The sequence below is a fragment of the Saccopteryx leptura genome, chromosome 2 (genome assembly GCF_036850995.1).
Source record: "Saccopteryx leptura isolate mSacLep1 chromosome 2, mSacLep1_pri_phased_curated, whole genome shotgun sequence".
NCBI classification, from domain to species: domain Eukaryota; kingdom Metazoa; phylum Chordata; class Mammalia; order Chiroptera; family Emballonuridae; genus Saccopteryx; species Saccopteryx leptura.
The window spans coordinates 236,444,104-236,464,805 of NC_089504.1; the positions used below are offsets into that span (position 1 = coordinate 236,444,104).

Consider the following 20,702-nt stretch of genomic DNA (forward strand, 5'->3'; position numbering starts at 1 on the left):
ATTTGCTTCTCCACCCCCCACCCCCTCCTTCCTCTCTGTCTCTCTCTTCCCCTCCCGCAGCCAAGGCTCCATTGGAGCAAAGATGGCCCGGGCGCTGGGGATGGCTCCTTGGCCTCTGCCCCAGGCGCTAGAGTGGCTCTGGTAGCGTCAGAGTGACGCCCCGGAGGGGCAGAGCATCGCCCCCTGGTGGGCAGAGCGTCGCCCCTGGTGGGCGTGCCGGGTGGATCCCGGTCGGGCGCATGCGGGAGTCTGTCTGACTGTCTCTCTCCGTTTCCAGCTTCAGAAAGAAAAAGAAAAAGAAAAAAAAAAAAAGTCCTTTCTAGGCCCTGGCCAGTTGGCTCAGTGGTAGAGCGTCGGCCTGGCGTGCAGGAGTCCCGGGTTTGATTCCCGGCCAGGGCACACAGGAGAAGCGCCCATCTGCTTCTCCACCTCTCCCCCTCTCCTTCCTCTCTGTCTCTCTCTTCCCCTCCTGCAGCCAGGGCTCCATTGGAACAAGGTTGGCCCAGGCGCTGAGGACGGCTCTATGGCCTCTGCCTCAGGCGCTAGAATGGCTCTGGTTGCAACAGAGCAGCACCACAGATGGGCAGAGCATCGTCCCCTGTTAGGCGTGCCAGGTAGATCTCGGTAGGGCGCATGCGGGAGTCTGTCTGACTGCCTCCCCATTTCCAACTTCAGAAAAATACACACACAAAAAAAGTCCTTTCTCTTCCCTGATGATTCAGACCTAAAACCATTTGGTGGGTAGAGCAAGGTCAGCATCTGAGCATGGGAGGGCTATGGTACTCGAAATCCTGGATTTGACGGTGAGCAGGGCGAGGAAGGCATTTATGTCAGGAGCACTGGCTGCAGGGATGGGAGATTAATGACAGACGGGGGCTGATGAAACAAATATTTTAGGGACGAATGGGAGTCATGTTTCTCATGGTCAGAGAAGGGAGTTACAAGTATGGAGAGAAAACTAGAATGAGCCCAAGGACATAGAATCAGAACTGAAGGTATCAGTTTGAACTCATGTTTTTCCAGCATATTTCAATAAGTATAGGAATGAATATACAGTGTGTCCGTAAAGTCATGGTGCACTTTTGACCGGTCACAGGAAAGCAACAAAAGACGACGGAAAAGTGAAATCTGTACCAAATAAAAGGAAAACTCTCCCAGTTTCATACCTATTCAGTGCAGTTCGATGTGGGCTCACGCACAGATTTTTTAGCGCTCTTTCAGGTAGCTATCCCGTATAGCCTCTACAGACTAGTCACTGACTGATGGCCTACCAGAACAGGGTTTCTCCACCAAACTACCAGTTTCCTTCAACTGCTTATCCCAACGAGTAATGTTATTCCTATGTGATGGTGCTTTGTTATAAATGCGCTGATATTCATGTTGCACTTTGGTCAGAGATTCGAATTTAGCGAGCCACAGAACACACTGAACTTTCCTCTGTACCGTCCACATCTCGACTGGCATGGCCGTGGGCTGCTCCGCTGAATACACGGTGTTACGTCATCATCTGCGCGTGCGCACATGCTGCCACATCATCCTACAGAAACTGGGAGGGTTTTCCTTTTATTTGGTGCAGATTTCACATTTCTATCGTCTTTTGTTGCTTTCCTGTGACCGGTCAAAAGTGCACCATGACTTTACGGACACACTGTAGATGTAAGAGCATACGTGTACACACACACACATACTCTGACCACTAAGTGGCCTTGAGGATAGCTCTGCTCCAACAGTAACAAGCACACCTACCCCGGCTTCTAAGTTCCATTTTCCACTGGATGGAACCAGGGCTCCTTGGGGAAATGATTGATTACAGAGATGCGCTAAAGACAGTACAAAAGGAGTCCTGGAACAGCTGGTGTTAGAAAGTCCTGGAAATCATGCTTACAGAATGATGCAGACAGGTAAAGAAAGGGACATGGAAGCCGACCTGAATGAGACCCCACTGGCCAAATCGGGGACAACCTGAACTTGAAAGTTGGTAATACAATTAACTGATTGCAAACCACTGAATAAAACAGACAACAAGTGCATACAGATATAAATAAATGGAAACGTTGATGGGGGATAAGATAATAACATAACTTCAAAGTATCCCCCGAGAAATACTTCTTACTGATCCAGGGAGAAGAGTACCTATTCAGTAGAGAAGCCAGGCAGAATCTCCCGTGGTGACCACAGTGAACATTGCCGGAAAGAGGGCAAACTGAAACCACAAGCCGCTGGGCGGGGTTCTAGAAGGACACAGCATCAGTCCTCCCCTGCTCCTGCACGACCCAACTCTAATTACAAGAGAACATCAGACAAACCTAAACTGAGGGACATGCTACAAAATTATAGCCCGCTTCAAAAGTGTCCAGGCTATGAGAGTCACAGGAAGACTGAGGAATGTCCCCGACTGAAGGAGACTCAACAGACAGGACAACTACAAGCAGCAGGTGATGCCGAACTGGTCCTTCCTCTTACAAAGGACGTTACTCTGAGGCCCCTGAATGGGGTCTGAGGATCAGGCAGCAGTAATGTTATCAGGGTCAATGGCCACTGGTCCTCGGTGCAGGACAACGTCCTTGCCTGTATTCAAAGGGCACCAGGCTGGCAACTCTCAAAACAGTTCAGAAAAAAGTTCTTTGTATTGTACTTGCACCTTTTCTGTAACTTTTGTTTCAAAATGTTAAAAATTGCTTGTCCAAATTCCATTTAATTGGATTTTGGTAGAACACTACTTACTCTGCTTTGGCAGGTGATAAAAGCTTAACACCATTTTACTGGCTATTGTCACTGGCATACTTCCTGGCTTTCTCCCTCGACCGGGGATACTTTCTCCCTCACCAGCAGAGAGGTCTCCTCGCCTTAGGACCGCTTCCCTCTCTGCAGTTTCCCGAATGGAAGTGGCCTTGATTCATGCGCTGGGCAGTGGAAAAGGATGGCAAGTTCTGCTCTCCCAGTTCCTCTCGGTCCATGTGTGCCCAGTTTTGTGGATCTCACACACACACACAAAGCCCCGGCCCGTGTAAGACCTAATATTAACATTTTCCTGCTCTGAGACCCACTTTGGAACAGCATGGAGCCAACCTGCCCGTGCAGGCCTCCCATTGTGAAGGGCACGCAAAGTCAGGATGCTGCAGGCCGGCAGGATGTGACTCAGCATCCTGTTTTCAATGTTTGGGGAGACCAGTAGCTTTGGCACCGAGCACCACAGCTGACTTCACCTCTCCAGACCACAAATACACAGGTTAATTGGTGGAATGGACACCCAGCATCAGCTGTCTCTGGGCCTTGGGGCCCGCCACCTGACTGTCCACCCCTCACCCTGGGTTTCCTTATGAACACCCACTACTTATCAGGATGATCTATCAGCATATCTATCGGGAATTGTTCTCCAGAGGGACTGACCTGGCAGTATTTTCAGGACACGATGAATCAAGCACCCGATCTTGTTTCTCCCTTTGTTTTGACTCCTAGGAAGCTCCAAGTCAGACTGGTAGCCAAACTCTGGGAACTGCCACAACATTATGCCACACATTCCACATATAAACCTTCCTAGAATTTTATCTCATTTCCCCCGGCTTTCTCCCTCTCCCACTTTTCTCATTTTAAATTACACTGTTCCTATGAATGTTCTAAGCTGTTTCAAATCCCTTCCCAACAGAACTACGGCAGACACAGCACCACCTTACTACCCTCAGAGGGTAAAGGTTCCTTTTTAAACTTAACGTGGAAGCCCCAAAGTCAGCACAGAACCCACTGCATGTACGGGCACCAAGCTGACATTGGCTAAATTGATAAAGCAAACAGCTAAATAAAAACTTCCATTACCAGGTTGCTTCACAAGAGACACTTCTCCGTCCTACTGCACGTGGTGAGGCCTGCACAGGGGTGCCCACAGGGCTTGGGGAACAGGTGTCTTAGGGAGCCCCTCCTGCATACAGTTCAGTGACCTCAACCTCAGCCCTAAAGAGCCACTCAGAACTTCACCTGCAACAGAGCCAGCACAGAACTGGCGGGTCTGGACATCTGGGAGGTGACAAGTGATTCCGAGAGGCGGGAGCTGGCTTGGTTCTCTCCAAACCACACCTATGGTCTCCTCTCTGTGGGAATTCTGACTGGGCCCAGCTTTGGGGAAACGCCTTGAGAACGCCTGGCAGGCATGCGCCAAGCCCTGACTGGGAATTCTTTCGCCAGCGCAGGGTGGCCTATGTCAGGAGAGCACCAGACCTTTCCTAACAGGACCTCCAATGGCCTTCTTTGAAACAAAGTCTTTTTAAAAATAGCTTCAAAAGTAGCCAGTCAAGAAAAAAGAAAGAAAAAAAATATCTGTAAAATTAAAAGCGTACGAGACATGATGAAAGTCAGGAACAAAGTTCAGTAGAACTTGGAGAGAAATAGGTCAAGCACTGGTTGTTTTTCCTCTTCAATTCCACTTGGTTGAGCTTCTGGCTTTTGTGGTGAAATGCCCTTGAGTCCATTTATGGAGGGGAAGACCATCAGGGCAGGTAGCAGGAGGACCCTCACTACCATCAATGAAAGTAGCACACACAGTCCCATCTATCAGGCAACATCAGGCAAGGACTAGGCATTGCACACTAGACAAGACTCTCTAAACCTCACAAAAATCCTCAATTTCAGGGAGGGCAGGTGGCTGGCCCAAGGTCACAGACATGCAGGTGGTCAGGTGGCAGGGCCTGTACCCATCCAGAGGCACAGGCCGGCCTGTGTGAACCCTGGAATTCACACAGCTATTCCGTCCCTCTCACCGCAAAGCTTACGGCCACTTCTCCAGGCCGGCCAGCTTGGTTTTCTCATGAGCACATCACCTCCACCACAGAACTACTAACAGTACTTAACACCCCCACCCCCGCCAAAGCGGGAGTCTCACTGGCCAGACTCGGTATTGTCCCCACTCCTAGCCCGATCACTCAGCACATCTTGAAGATGACTGCTCCTTACTTTAATTCTGTTTTGATTAATCCTGTTTCCTTATTGCAGCCTTCCTGGAAGCAGAACTCGTTTGAATGTTCTCCTAGCTTTAGGAATTTTCTAATAAGCTGTCCAAATCCGGAGATCTCACCACAGCACAACATAGGCCAAAGATGAGACCCAAAGGGGAGTCCTTCTTTCTAAATGTGCATGTGGCCCCGTGCCTGAGGGCAAGGCGTGTCTGACAAGGTGGGCCAAGCAAAGGATCCACTTCTCAATGGTCATTCTAATGTTCTCTGTCTCAGGGTAAGACCATAACACTGACAGGCTAGTTGCCCCCACAAATGTCTACCCTTGCTTTTAGTGTGGGAATAAAAGAGAAACTCTTGACAGTATGTTACAAAACTACCATGAATGATTAGAAGCACAATGTAATAGAACTAGACTAGGAGGTGTGAGGGCTCTTATTCTTGATTTGGAAGCTATCATTTTTAGTCTATCTCTTCACTTTACAAAGGAGGAAATGGGGGCCCAGAGACGTTTAGTAACCTGCCTAAAGTTGCACAGCAGATGACATGTCTCAGGACAGAACCTAGGCTTTCTGACTCCCTCTCACAGCTTTGCTCCATTTACTCAGGAGAGTGATTGATTACTGGTACCACGGTCACCTATGAAGAGCTTGCATGAGCATTGCTGTGGTGTGCACATGCTGCCTGGGTGTGCCAAGTGTGTGGGAAGAATGAGACAGGCCCTGCGGCACTCTTTTGAAGTCTAAGCACTAGTATTTGGAAAGATTAATGAAACTTACTACTCCAAGCAAAATTCATTTTAAGTTAACCTTAATAATAAAGTTAATTAAGTTCCAACAGAATCAAATTAAATCTTCCCCTCTGTTCTCACTTGTTCCCCACTCTAGGATGAGTTCTCTAACAATTAAAATAGTTAATGCATACTGAAGGCAAATTCTGAACTTAAAATCAAATGTTCCAATGAACTACCACGAATAATACCTGAGTTAAACTGAAAGGAACAGCCAAACTAGTAACAACCCTAGAATTTTTAGTTTGTGTACTCAATATTTAAAATTTGAAGTCAATGGGAGGCCATGGCCTATGAAGCCATGGGGTTGGGGACAGGAAGGGAAGAGATGAACACAAATTTGCACATCTCCTGTGAGGATCCAGATCAGAAAGGGAGGGACGTGGTGTAGGGAGTCACAGCAATCCTCATTCGAACCCTGGCTGTGGTCTCTCACTGGCATCTTCAAACAGCAGTTCCCTCAGCTGAGGCAGGCACCCACTTTCCAGGCATGTGGTGATGGCAAAACAAGGTCAAGTGCACAAAATTCCAACCCAGTGTCTGCACCTAAAGGCACCCAATAAACAGCTGGTGTTATTACTTCCAGGGTGCTTGGCCCAGGTGACCATATGGGAAGGGGGTATATTACAATTCTTGCTATAAGTAGAGGTCAGGGAGGTAACATGAGAGGACTTGCCTGAAGCACACAGTTCAGAGTGGGACCAACCACTAGGGTTCGAACATAATGGACTGCAAAGCTAGTTCTCGGGGATGAACTCATGAACTCCACTCTGCCCCCTGCTGAGAGATCTGAAAATGGGAGGAGGGCCTGTAGAGATGTCTTTAGAATTTTAGGGTTAAGAGCAGAGGTTTTGGAGTCAAAGACACATAGAACACGAAGGTCTTGGCTCTGCCACTTCCAACTAAATGAAATTAGGCCAGTCACCTCTCTGAGGCTTTGTCTTCTCATTCAGAGAATGGGAATAAAAATGCCATCTTCCTTATAGGATTTCTGCCAAGAAGAAATGAAATAATGCACACAAGGCTACTCATAGAGTAGGATGTCTGAAGTGTTCACTTTCACATCCTCTTATACTTCTTTACTTTTCTCCTTAACAACTACTAACACACTTAATGTACTTTTTATCTTACTGTCCTGTCTCTCCCAACAGAATGTCAGCCACAAGGGCAGGGGCTGTTTTGTTCATGGCTATATTTCCAGCAAGTAGAACAGTGCTTGGCATATAATAGGTGCTCAATAAAAGTCTGTTGAATGAATGGCTCCTAAGCAGACAAACAGGATAGAGGGGTAATGAGACTGATCTAATAGTGCCAAAATGCATGGGGAAAGAATCTCTTTGTCCTTTGTTCCTGTATGTTGTCCAAAACTACTTTGAGATCCTCTATATGAAACAGAAACCAGGAGATTCAATTTATGAGACCTCGATGGTCTATCCAAGAGCATGCCAGGCACTATGAGGGTAGAGGCCAGGAAGGCCCTGGGAGCAGGTGCCCTTAATACTACAAAGCAAGGACCAAGTCCCAAAGAAATATGAGAAAGAAAGCCTGTGGGAAGAAAGACAGAAGACCATGAACCACCACCTCCTACAGAAGCAGGCCCCTGAAGGAGATACAGACAGGGGCTTTACTTCAGTGTCTACTGTGGGAGAAGAGATTCGTGCAATGACCACATTTCATTCTGACAGCGACCCTAGCAGCTGAGTACGATTTTGCCCATTGAAAACTGAGGCCTGTCTGAGGTCACATACTAGCCAGCTGAGGTGAAAGATGACAGAGGTCAGAGCCAGACTCAGGCCTATTTCTCCCACATGCCAAAGTTCAACGGAAAAAAATGTTTAAGCATCAGTGGAAATGGTATTTTACAGGCCAAAATATTCAAAGTGGATGCAAATCCAAGATAGGCTATGTGTCTATCTAGATGCAGACAAGGGCATGGGTGCTGAGTGGAGAGAACACGGTAGCCATGGGCATGGGGTCAATCCTGTAGGATCCTAATGCTCCTGGTCTCTTCCCACAAGGACTGAGCATACCTGAGTTGGCATCAACTTTATATAATACGTATCTGCCACCGCCTTAACACTGCGTGGAAACCTCCTCAGTTACAGGACTGCTTTCTCTATATTAGAAGGGGCACCTCAAGAACTCCCACAAACTGAGACCAGTGGGCAGAATTCCAAGGTGGCCTAAGATCCCGGCCCCTGATAAAGGTACACGAAATGAATTACTATCCCGACTGCTGGGTGACTGGGGTACAAGATGGGAGAGCTGCTCCCTTATTAGGCGACACTATCTGGGAAAGGTGGTGGATGGTCACTCCTGTGCTGGCATTTAGTTCCAGGACCCAGTGGCAGCAGTTCCTCCTGTCAGCCTTAAAGGAGCAAGCTGCCGGGGCCTCTAAAGCTGCAAGAAAATGAATTCTGTCAAGACCCAGTGTGACTCTGGGAGAGGACCCAAGCCTCAAATGAGACCCCAGGACTGGGCATCGTCCTTTATTTTTCTTTCTTTTTTTAGTGAGAGGAGGGGAGCAGAGACAGACTCCTGAATGCACCCCAACTGGGATCCACTCGGCAAGCCCACTAGGGGGTGAAGTTCTGTCCATCTGGGGCCCTTGCTCCACTGCAACCAGAGCCATTTTTTTTCTAGTGCCTGAGACAGAGGCCATGGGGCCATCCTCAGTGCCTGGGGCCAACTCGCTGTATGGAGCCATGGCTATAGGAGGGGAAGAGAGAAAGAGAGAGAAAGGAGAGGGAGAAGGGTAGAGAAGCAGATGGGCGCTTCTCCTGTGTGCTCTGGTTGGGAATTGAACCTGGGACATCCACATGCTGGGCCAATGCTCTACTACTGAGCCAACCAGCCAGGGTTGGCCAATGTCTTGATTGCAACCATGTAAGACACCAACCAGATGACCCAGCTAAACTGTGTCCAGATCCCTGACCCATGGAAACAGATAATAACCGGACACTGCTTTGGGCCCCAGACTTTGTGGTAACTTCGTACACAGCAAAGGCTAACTGAAACAGCAACCTGCTGCATAGAGCCTGGACACAGCAGATGCCCAACACTCCTTGGCAGAACTTAACCGGACAGATTACCAACAAGGACGATAAAGTCCAGGCTAAGAAATCAGCAAGAAAGGCAGAAAGGAACTCCAAACGGTGGACAGGCGTGTGAGAAGAGGTGCTGAGTGAAGATGAGGAAGCATGGTGTGCAGAGCAGGGACATCCCCAGCGCCCCCTGACACTATGGGGGAGGAGGAGCAGGCACGGCCACGCTGCAGGAGGTTAGGAGAACAGGGTCCTCTGGGGAATTCCAGGTCAATACCAAAGGGGAAGGCGGCATGGAGGGAAAGGCGCAGAGTGAGGGATTTCACAGCTTACCACTGACCCCAGATAAAACAGGGACAGCTAGATCCTGCTGCTCTGGCCCAAACACTTTGGAGACAACTCAGCCATCTTCTCTCCTGGGGCCCTGCCTGGCACACAACCACCTGCATCTCCTGCCAGGCTGAGGCAGCTCCCAGGATGGTGAGGGAGCCAGGAGCTGCTGCCAGCAGGGCCATCTGCTCACCAATTCCCACAGTCTGAACAGCACGGCTTCCAAAAGGGGACTGCCGGAGGCTGGCAGCAGTCTGCAGACGCAGGGAGCAGGGAAAGAAGTGAGAGACGGCTCTGCCCTGCGACGTTCTCCAGGAGGTCTTCAGAGCACTGACTCTGCAAGTGTGCACTGCTGTTTGCATCTTAGAGGGATGTGGCGGGTGAAGGACGTAGGCTGCTCGGGGTCACAGAGAATCCACAACAGCCGCCCTCTCGCCCAGACACGCCTGCAGGGAGTCAGCCCCTCTGATTCGATGCTGTGAACTGACACGGACAGGAGTAACATCGTATGGAGACCAGATGCGGCAATCGCTCTCCAAGCCCATGGTGACCTGACTCTGTGAGAGGAGCCCCATTCAAACTACCTGTACTGACAACTCTGAAAGGTCCCACTTTATCTCTGTTTTATAGGTGAGCAACCGGGACCCACGGCGGTGCAATAACACACAGAGGGGAAGGATTCTGGCTGCTGGCACAGGAGCCGGTTCCGGACCTGCGTCACCGCCTGGCCCCCAACTCCACATCTTTCCTCTGCACCTTGCTCTTTCTCGTACATGTATGCAATTTACTGCAGCCTCAGATGAAGTTAATGTATTTAAACTGTTGAAATGCTATGTGGCAGCAGGGAACTAAGGCACTGTCACTAAGGGAAGCACCAAAAGTTAGGGACAACATGAATGCACACGTACCTGCTACGTCAGGCAGGTGTGGTACCTGGAGCAATGGAGAAACCAAGAGCTGGCTGCTTCCTCCACAGAGAGGGGGGTGGCGAGCCTTTGGGGTGGGAACACTTGGGCCTGGCTGTGAGGGCTATGGCCAAGTTTAGAGGAATTGGCTCAGGGGACAGCCTGGTCAGGGAGGGGGGGCGCTGAAATCAGCATATGCAAGTGGGTGACCCCAGAGATGACACCATCAATTAAGGGAAGGCAGAGGGGAGGGAGGAGAGGGACAGAGAAGGGAGAGGAATATCCTGCTGGCCCCAGTTTTTCTCCCTTACCAACATCCCTTACAAACTAAGTCACATCAGTTTACCTTCAGGATTGATTTAAAGCAGAGAAATCTGTCCTCCCCACCCCCATCCTCCAAGCAAAACAACCAACTATTCCACCTATTATTTTTTCTTTAGGAGAGGCTTAGAGAGAAAAGGCTTGAAATGCAAATTAACACACAATGTGAATGAGTTTCAGTCAAAGTCTAAACCAGGACACCAGAAGTTTTCTTGTTCGGCTAGAAGTGCAGAAAGCAGACTGGCATCCTCTGACCAAGAAGGGGAGTGAAGTGTCAAGGTGAGTGAAGAGGGACTGAAAGGGAAACCTGAGAGGGCCAGCTCAGAACCAGGTCCCTGACTCCAGCCCAGGGCCTAGAGCTCACAGTGGCACTGGGACCTGCTGAGGGCAGTGAAGAGGAACTGATAGTAGTCATCAGAGTGAACTGACATCCTGGGAGGCACCGCCACAAGATGGGGTGTTCCTTGGTTCTGGCCTTGGTGCTGCCTCTCACCACCTGGGTGACCTTAGGCAAGTTCCCCTACCTGTACATCTGAGACAGCGGATTCAACTGAACAACCGAACTGGTCCCAAAAGGCCGAGCAATATGATAAACCCAGGCGCCAGAGGCCTCGCTCTGAATACAGTACGTCCCACATACCACCATGGGCCTCGGACTCCTTGCCTGCGAATAGGGAAAGTACCCCCACCCCCCATAAGGTTGTTGTAGGATTAAATATGGCAACATACAGAGCTGCCATCATGGTACTTCCTTTTCCTATAAGGTTCTCTCCAGCTCCAAACTGTGAAGAAAAAGGGGCCTTTTATTGGCCAGAAGGACAAATACACATTTTCATATCACAGTTATTTTAAGTTCTTTAATTTTTCCATTGAAAAAGAGAGAGAGAGAGAAGCATCAACTCATTGTTTCACTTAGTCGTACACTTATTGATTGTTCCCCGTATGTCTTGGGATCAAATACAAGACCTTGGGGTGCCGGGATAGCACTCTAGCCACTACACTACCCAGCTAAGGCCTATTTGTAAGTTCTTAACTGAAAATATTTCAAAACACTATGCTTCCCATCAATTAAGGGAAAAGAAAACCAAAAATAGTTCTTTGCCCCAAAGACAATCTAAGTGAGAGAATTACGTCTTGGGCCAGAGCCCTGAAGGAAAGAGATGGGGGTCAACAGGTGGAAGAGACTCCGACTCCAGGTAAAGACTGGCGGGAGGCCGGGGCAGGGACACGGACGCCTGCCGCTGCTCTGAGGGCCTCACACAGTGGTCACACCGGTCACAATTGTCAGCAAGCTCTGCTCCCAGTTCTGCCTCCAAGGAGTATACTTCTACTTCTCCCTCTCCGCCCCCAAGCAGGGAAGCCACATGCCAGCATGCTCTACAACACGGCCCATTACTGCCCCCACTTGGGAATCTGGCTGATACCAGCCTTCCTGCCCTGACCGAGACTCTGAGCAACCAAAAGCACCAAGGGAAAGAGTAAATTTATCATCATCACTGGTCCTTCCTCTAGCACCACATTAAAATGAGGGCCCAGCAACTGAAACATGACATCTCTCTGATTTTTGCAGGCTCCCTTCACTTAAACACACAGAAACTTCAAAAACGGGCTAGGCAGCATCTCTCTACCATTTCTGCATGCTGCATTTGAGTTTAACCCCAGGAACATCCTGCTCTTGCTAAGGAGGGCCTGACCCCAGTTTCTGAACATGCATTTCCTTTTCCAATTAATTTTCCTCCTCCTCACAAGATAAAACCCGCTTTTTTTTTAAAAAAGGACAATATCCCTGAAACTGTTTACTTTTTTAAACTGGAAGAGTCAGACTTTAAGAATGGTTCCTTGGCACAGAGGAACACATTATATAATAAAGCACTAAATCTTCTGTAAACCAACAAAATATCCAAAGGGAAGGCTTTAATCTTGGGCAAAGAAAAACAAAAATGCTTTTGGTGTCTACTATTGAATATAGCAACAGAGGACTATTGCTTCAGGAATTTTTTTTAATGAGCAGAGCTAAAGATTTCTCACAAGTAACAAACAAACAAACCACACCTTGAATTAATAAACTTCAGGGGTTGAATGTCTGGTTCAAATCAGCAATGTCCTTACCTTGAAAGGAAGACTTTCTCAAAAGCAGGATAGAAATGTGAGAGCATATTACATGATTTTTTATTTTTAAAGCAAAGTGTGAAATCTGGAAGAAAGTATATAAAGATGCTCATAATGGTAAAGCAAGGGTAGCAGAATAACAGGAGTTCCTTTCTTCTTTTCTGAACATTACCTGTTAGTAAAACTGTTTACAGTTAAACGTGTATACCTTTTAAGGCACTACTAAAAAATTGGTGTCTTCTTTTTTGAGGATTCTCCCTTTCGGAAAGGAATAAGTGCATTTCTTACCTGCTCGGAAGAGAGACTTACGGATGGGAATTAAAAGCCTGTGCTCACCTGAGGTTTAACTTCCGATCCTCATCGCTGCCAGCCTCCAACTACAGAGAAAGAAAGAGATCGTCACACCACAGACACCAGCAACAAGCCTCAGACACGAGCCTCACATTTTCTGCTCTGGTGTCTAAAAAAGATACAGATGTCCAGGAAACCAGGCAATTTCTAAGCGGCCGCACCCTTTCCTTACCAACCCTGCTCTTGCTGTTCCTTGGAGTCATTCCCACGGAGAAATTGAGAAGTTTCCCAATGTTTACCCACATTCCTTCCACACTGTTGTGGATCGATAGCTGATAGCTGAACTCGGCTATCTGGCGCTGTTGCTTAACACACTCACTCAGCCCTCAGTTCTCAACTTGCCAGGGTTATTTTGAATCTTATCCTGTTTTTCTTTTTTAAGGGGAGGGGGCTATGTTTTAAGAGGAGCCATTTCCTCCTTCAAGCTAGGCCAGAGCTGAGCGATCAAAACCATTTTAAGCCTCGACAAACGGGTTAAAAAAAAACACAAAAAACTATTCTAGGCAAATCTTTCACAATGAAAGGTGGCCAGGATCAGGCTTGTCTGTCTGTGGGTCTGAAAAGCTCTTGGTGGTTCTCAAAAAGGCTTAAATGTTAAATATAAAACTTTCTGGATGACTTATATTTACACGTAAATGAAAGAAACATTTCATATTTTTTAAACGTTAAAAGGCCACAAGGAAGGCCCCCAAAGTAACCATGGCTTAAGCCCCAACTGCAATTTTTCTTTTTCTTTTTTTGTTTTCTCTTTCAAGGAGAAAAGTGAAATGAGAATACACGCACACACCCCCACACAGCCGCACCGCTGGGACTTGGCGTGTTTTGTATGTTACACAGAGGAGCCCATTGAACGGGAAAGAGAAACCTGGAAAGCAGTGATGGCCGAGAGAGATGCAGGGCTGATCGAGGACAGAAACCTGACAGCGATGGGAACAGGGTACGGCGCTGATATAGGGAGGAGCCTGGGCAGCAAGGGACACACACCAGAGGGCTCTGGAGTCCCTTAATTTTTTTAGGATAATGTATGTTTCATATTACGCACAGGTATACAGGGGTGGCCAGTGAGTTCTCATGCTCCTTACCCCATCCAGAAGAAGGGGAGAAATCAGAGAGGGCTTCGCTGACCACAGGGCCCCAAGATTCTGTCCAGAAGCAAAGCATACACAGAACCACTCACAACACCACCACCACCACCACACTTCAAAGAGAGTGTTGGATCTAACCCAGTGCTTCTCACCCAGGGGCAGTTTTTCTTAGAAGGGGATGCCAGGCAATGTTGGGAGCCGTTTTGGAGGGTGCTACTGGCATCTAGTGGGTAGAGGACAGAGTACTACTAAACCTCCTACAATACACGAGACAGCCCCCCCACAATCAAGACATTCGGGCCTCAATGTCAGCAGTGCTGAGGTTCAGAAACTCTGTTCCAAATCCCCCCCCACGGACGGAGATCTGCCCGTGAACATCAGTCATCTTGAATGTTTGTCAGAAATAACAATGCAATAATCCATTCCTGAAAGTGTACTGATTTATCTACTGTCATATTCTCTCAAAGGAATGAGATAAGGTAACCGTAAAATGACATAAATGAGATCATTAAAAATTGGGGGGGGGGGAATCAATTAAAAGAGAGAGGAGCGTGGTTTTGCCGGTCAGGCTGGGATTTCCCTCAGTTTCCACGCCACACAGCAGGGCAGGCTGGGTCAGGAAACAGTTGCCCTAAGTATCTCTCATTCAAGGAAGAATTTTTATGAATAATTTCAAGACTATTTAATTCTTGGTCGTTCTCTGTTATTCTCAGGTTAAAAGGCAATGTAAGGTCAGTTCATTCAAAGAAACAAACCACATGTGTTCAAGAACATGCAGAAGAGGGAACCCAGCCCTTTGGAATGAGCCGAGGCCCAGAAAGGGGAAGTCACCTGAAGAAGGTCAGGCTGGAGGCACAGCTGCCTTGCCCACACCGCCTGACTGCACGCTAGCCCTTGCTCTCTGTTCTGTCTTGATGCTTCATGTCTCGTCCCATCTGGAAGCCTTAACTTCCAGGAAAACATCCCTGCCTTGGCCGGCTCTCTGGCCAATTAATGCTGATTTACTCAAGTCAACTCGCAGGCTGAGTTTGAGTCTATGTTTATCAGGTTGTCGGCACCTTGTGAAACGTTTCATATCATCATTTAAAATGTCTCTAGTGGAAACAATCCAAAATGTCTGACAAAATGTGGCACATCAATACAATGGAAATAAAAGGGCATGAAGTTCTGATACATGGCACAACATGGACGAGCCATGAAAACATGATGTAAATGAAAGCAGTCAGACATAAAAGACCACATATTATATTATCTCACTTATATGAAATGCCTGGAAGCAAATCCACAGAGACAGAAGTACATTAGTGGTTGCTTAGGGTTGGTGAGAGCAATGCAGGGGTGCAAGGTGGTGCGGGGAAGGCTCTGGGTGACGGCTAAGGGGTGCAGGGCTTCTTTCTGGGGTGATGAAAATGATCTGGAATTAAGACAGTGGTGATGACTGCACAGCCTTGTGACTATACTAAAAACAACTGAATTATATATACCCTTTAAACGGTGAATGTATAGTATGTGAATTCTACCTCTGCTAACAAATAATGAAATAAAAAATTTTAAATGTGTCTAAGGCAGGAACAGGTCAGGCATAAGTAGTAATGCAGGGAACGTGGGGTTTAGAATCAGAGGCCCAGGCTGAAAGGCCCTTTTGGAAGCTGAACTCTTCCCTTATCCCACCTAGTTTTTTTTGAGAAGGAAACATGAGAGTAAGCGCATATACCGGTAAGTACTCTGTCAACCGTAAGACAGCAATAATAGGAGAACAGAAATTTCTGTGGGGAGGACAGAAGCTACTGCAGTCTGACTTCTAGGCTGCAGGCCACCAATGTTCTTTCTCGATGAGCAGGGAAGGCACTATTAGAATGTTCTGTCTGTGGACAAGATAACTCATTAGCAGCCTCTCTTTGAAAGGAGGGGGGCAGCCACTCTGAAAATGTTCCTGCCAGTCCCAGCAAAACAGGCCAAAGACCTACCCTTCTGGGAGCCAGTGGGACAGACAGAGATGTTGTCTGCCTCTCACAGACACACACAAACCTTTCTGTGCAATCAGTCAACCTCCCCCACAGAAAAGAAGCCCGAATCTCCCAGATGCTGGCGGGGCCACTTCCTAAGCCTGCGAGGCTCCTCCTCCTCCCAACGGCCCATGGTCTCCTCCTCCAGCTGCTCTGTCTTCCAGCCAACATCCAGCCTTGCCATGGATATGAGTTTAGACTAGAGGCCTTAACCGCTTCTCCAACAGAAGGTGGACAAGAGCAGGGACAAGATGGTCAGCCCGGCAGCTGCAGCAGTGACCTGCTTAGAGGGCTGAGCCCTAGCCTAGCGCAGTCCAGCCTGACTGCAGGCTCAGAGGACCCATTTCCCAATCAACCCCAGAACAAGGAGCCAACCCCTTACAGGCCGGGTCACTCACACAGTCCCACAGAAACTGTGCAGGGCAACCATGCAGCCCCAGGTTACCTCCATGCAACCACGACACCCCAGAATCAGCCTCTGCCACACAGCCAGATGCATGTAAACATGCAGCTCCCCGAGATATTACAGAAAAACCCAGACTCAGTTGCACACAAAGGCGTAAGACACAGTCTCACAGCACCCTGAACTCACTCGGTCACTGTCATAGTGACACAGAAACAGCCAATGACACCAAACCAGAATTCCAGGGGCGTGCAATTCAGGAAACAGCCTCACACATTCAGAGGGGCACCCAGGTGGCCTCTCTCACAGCATCACACAGGCACAGTCACACAACACCGACCACAGAGTCACAGGCAGTGAAAGTCACACACTGTCTCACATAAATACTGCCAGGCGCTCCGGGAAAGGGCCTAGCCACAGGGTCACAAATCTCAGAACCGCGTCTCACACAAAATCACCCAGTTAGGAGTCTCAGTCGCACACCCAGTCTCCCGCACAGTCACCCCGAGACAGGGGTCACTGTCACACACACAGTGTCTGCACAGTCACCCCTAGGCAGGCGTCGCAGCCAAACAGTTTCACTGCACAGTAGCCCCCAGTCGGGGGTCACACTTGCACACAGTCTCCCACACAGACACCCGAGTCCGGCTGCCCGGGGGGGGGTCGTACAGCCGCGTCCCCGCAGGCCCTAGACCACTCGCAGCAGCCCCGTCGTCGCCCCAGAGCACTACGCCCCGCACTGGCGGCCCAGGCCTGGCGCCGCGGCGGATCGGCCCGGTCGGAGCCGCGGGCTCGGGGCTCACCTCGCTGTTGCTGGCGGAGGAGGAGGCGGCGCTGGGCGTGGGCGAGCGCTGCAGGGTCACCAGGGCCATAGCTGCGGCGCACCGCGCGGCACCACCGAGGCCTCAGGCTAGAGCCGCCGCCGCCGCCCGGGCCGGGCCCGGGGCGCTCCAGGAGCCGCGCGCGGGCGGCCGGGCCGAGCCGGGCCGGGCCCGCCCCTCCCACTCGGCGTCCAGCGCCCCCGCCCCCGCCCCCCGCCTCCCGCGCCGGCGCGCGCGGGACCTGGAGCTCTGGCGGAGGAGAGCCGGGGCGGGGCGTGGGGCGACGCGCGTGCGCGGCGCGGGAGCGACAGCGACACCGGAGGCCCTGGCAGACTAGCCAGTCACGTTCCCTGCGCTCCCAACACACGCTCTCTTGCTCGCGCGCCGGGCTCTGGGTTTGGGGGACGCGGCTGCGCGCGCGCCAGACCACCTCCGACCCAGAAGGACCACCCGCTTCACTGGCGGGGAAACTGAGACGGGATGACCGCGCAGCAGGACTGCCGGGGAGAGGGCTGGAGAGGCGCAAGAACCAGGAAATTAAAACCTCCTTTATCTCTTCCCAGGGCCCCTAGAGGCAATCTGCAGAAATTACATTCATTCATTCATTCATTCATTCATTCTTCCATTCATTAATTTATGAAATATTTATTGAGCATCTACTGTAAAGCATGGAATATTTATTAAACAATGAGCAAAATAGATTACGACTGAGCTCAAGGACTTTGCAAAAGTAAATCAGTGGTCTTTCGTTACCTGAAGTTTTGCTTTCCCCCGGTTTCAGTTACTCATAGTCTGAAAATATTAAATGGAAAATTTCAGAAATGAACAATGCATAAGTTTTAAATTGTGCCCCATCTGAGTATCGTGATGAGATCTCAAGCTATCGCTCAGTCCTGCCAGGACATGAATCATTTCTTTGTTCAATGTCGCTCCCTGCCTGTTAGTCATTTAGTAGCCGGTTATCAGATCAACTGTTTCAGTATCACAGTGCTACTGTTTAAGTAACCTTTATTTTACTTAATAATGGCCTCGAAGTGCTAGGATAGTGGTGATCACAATTTGGACGCGTCAAAGAGGCTGCCAAGTGCTTCCTTTAAGTGACAAGGTGAAAAAAATTGTAGAGCGACTCCATTTTATTTCCCCACTCTATTGCTCAACCAGACAACTCTTTGGAGACAGAGAGGTCAGGGAAGGCTTTCCTGAGAAAGAATGGCTAGAGTCAGGGGGCACTGTGGAAAGTTCTGACTGCTGCACAGAGAATGAATGGGCTGCAGGGCAAGAGGGCTGCTGCTGTCATCCTGGGGAGAAGCTACCAGTATGGGGATGGAGATAGGGACACGGAATAAGATACCAAGAAGGTGATACTGGCTAAGGAGAGAAGGTGAGGAGGAGGTTGTTTAGGCAAGTGGTTAGGAAACCCTCTGAACAAGGTGACATTTGAGCAGAGGAATTACACAACAACCCCATCAGGTCAGTGTAAAGACCCTGGGATCTGCCTGGTTTAAACCAGCGTTCAAATTTAGGAGCCAGTTTAGCCAGATCAGACACTTCCTCTGTCTGAGGCTTACTTCCCCTCTTTTTTTTTTTAGCAAGACAGACAGACAGACAGGAAGGGAGAGAGAGATGAGAAGCATCAATTCTTTGTTGTGGCACCTTAGTTGTTTTTTGTTTCAGTTTTTTTTTTGTTTGTTTTTTGTTTTTTACAGGGACAGAGAGAGAGTCAGAGAGAGGGATAGATAGGGACAGACAGACAGGAACAGAGAGAGATGAGAAGAATCAATCATCAGTTTTTCGATGCAACACCTTAGTTGTTCATTGATTGCTTTCTCATATATGCCTTGACCACGGGCCTTCAGCAGACCGAGTAACCCCTTGCTCAAGCCAGCGACCTTGGGTCCAAGCTGGTGAGCTTTTTGCTCAAGCCAGATGTGCCCGCGCTCAAGCTGGTGAGCTCGGGGTCTCGAACCTGGGTCATCCGCATCCCACTCCGATGCTCTATCCACTGCGCCACTGCCTAGTCAAGCCACCTTAGTTGTTTATTGATTGCTTTCTCATATGAGCCGTGACTGGGGTGGGGGTGGGTCTCCAGCCAAGCCAGTGACACCTTGCTGAAGCCAGTGACCATGGGATCATGCCTATGATCCCACACTCAAGCTAGTAAGCCACATTCAAGCAGGTGACCTCAGGGTTTCAAACCTGGGTCCTCAGCATCCCAGGCCAATGCTCTACCCACTGCACCACTGCCTAGTCAGGCGTTTTTGGGGTTTTTTTTTCTTTTTAATTGATGGATTTGGGTGGGGGGGAAGAGGGAGGAGTGGGAAACATCAACTCATAGTAGTTGCTTTTTGTATGTGCCTTGACCAGGCAAGCCCGGAGTTTTGAACCGGCAGCCTCAGCATTTCAGGTTGATGCTTTATCCACTGTGTCACCATAGATCAGGCACTCCCATCTTTTGTAAAGGGGATAAGAATGATAGCACTTATGGTTTGGTTATGAAAACTGAATGCTGAAGTCCTAACCCCCCATGACCTGTGAATATGACCTTATTTAGAAATAGAGTCTGTGCAGATGTCATCAAGTTAAGATGAGGTCATTAGGGTGGGCCCTATTTCAATAAAACTATGTCTTTATGCAAAGAGGAAATTTGGAAACAAAGAGACACAGGGAAATTGCCATGTGAAGGCTGGATTTTTTCTGCCACAAGCCAAGTAACTCCCTAGATGTCTAGCAGACCCCAGAAAGTAGGAGCGAAGCATGAAACTGATTCTCACAACCCTCAGAAAGAACCAACCCTGGCCTCCAGATCTGCGAGGCAGCAAATTTCTATTGTTTTAACCATGCAGTCCTGTGCTGAAGCAGCCCTGGGAAATGAATACACCTAACAGTGTCATTTCCTCGGCCGCAGAAACTGAGGCTCAGAGCAGAGCTAGGATTTGAACCCAGGCCCAACAGACCTCAGGGCTCATGTACAGGTTGCTGGCCTTTCTTGCTTGGATGTGCCCCTGTGTTCAGAGAATGATGTTCTGGACTCAAAGCTTTGGCCATTTGGCCCGTGGTGTCCAGGTGTCACTAGTACCCATGGTTCCTGCCAAGGCCTCTCTCTGGGCAGGTTGATGGGCTCCAGCCACCAGGTGGCTGAAAGCTCCTTGGCCCTATTTGGAATTAGTTGAAGGCCCTATTCTTCTACCCACCCCCTGATTTAGACCTTTTGCTTAGACTTTTCCTCCAGGGCTTCCCTCACTTCTCCAGTGGGTGTACTCATAGGATTTGGGCTATTCTGATTCTGCCTCTAATGTAGTGTGTGACCACAGGCAATATGCTGAGCCTTGCTGGGCCTTGGAATCTCATCTTCTAGGATGGAGTGATTAAATGTCCTACATGAGGCAACAGGTTAGATGAATTTGGTACATGCATATGATGGCATTCCTAGATGGCCCTCAAGGATTTCCATCCACTAGTGTTCATGCCCTTCTGGAGTCCTCCAGGCTGTGTAAACCACTAGGATATCACAGATATGACAGTGAATGATTTCTGAAGCTAGATCGTGCAAGACACAGTGGCTTCCATGTTGCTCTCTCTTGGATCTCTCACTCT

General features: G+C 49.1%; 1 protein-coding gene across 1 annotated transcript in view; it reads right to left on the reverse strand.

Annotated features, from left to right (window-relative positions):
• Positions 1–17,280, reverse strand: part of SSH1 (slingshot protein phosphatase 1) — a 62,782-nt gene extending 45,502 nt beyond the window's left edge. The window contains exons 1-2 of the mRNA XM_066370671.1: positions 17,091–17,280; positions 12,779–12,819 (exon numbers count right to left, since the gene is read on the reverse strand). Coding sequence (XP_066226768.1) covers positions 12,779–12,819; positions 17,091–17,159 — 110 coding nt within the window. The 5' untranslated portion in view covers positions 17,160–17,280. The remainder of the gene's footprint in view (positions 1–12,778; positions 12,820–17,090) is intronic.
• Positions 17,281–20,702: the final 3,422 nt, after the last annotated feature.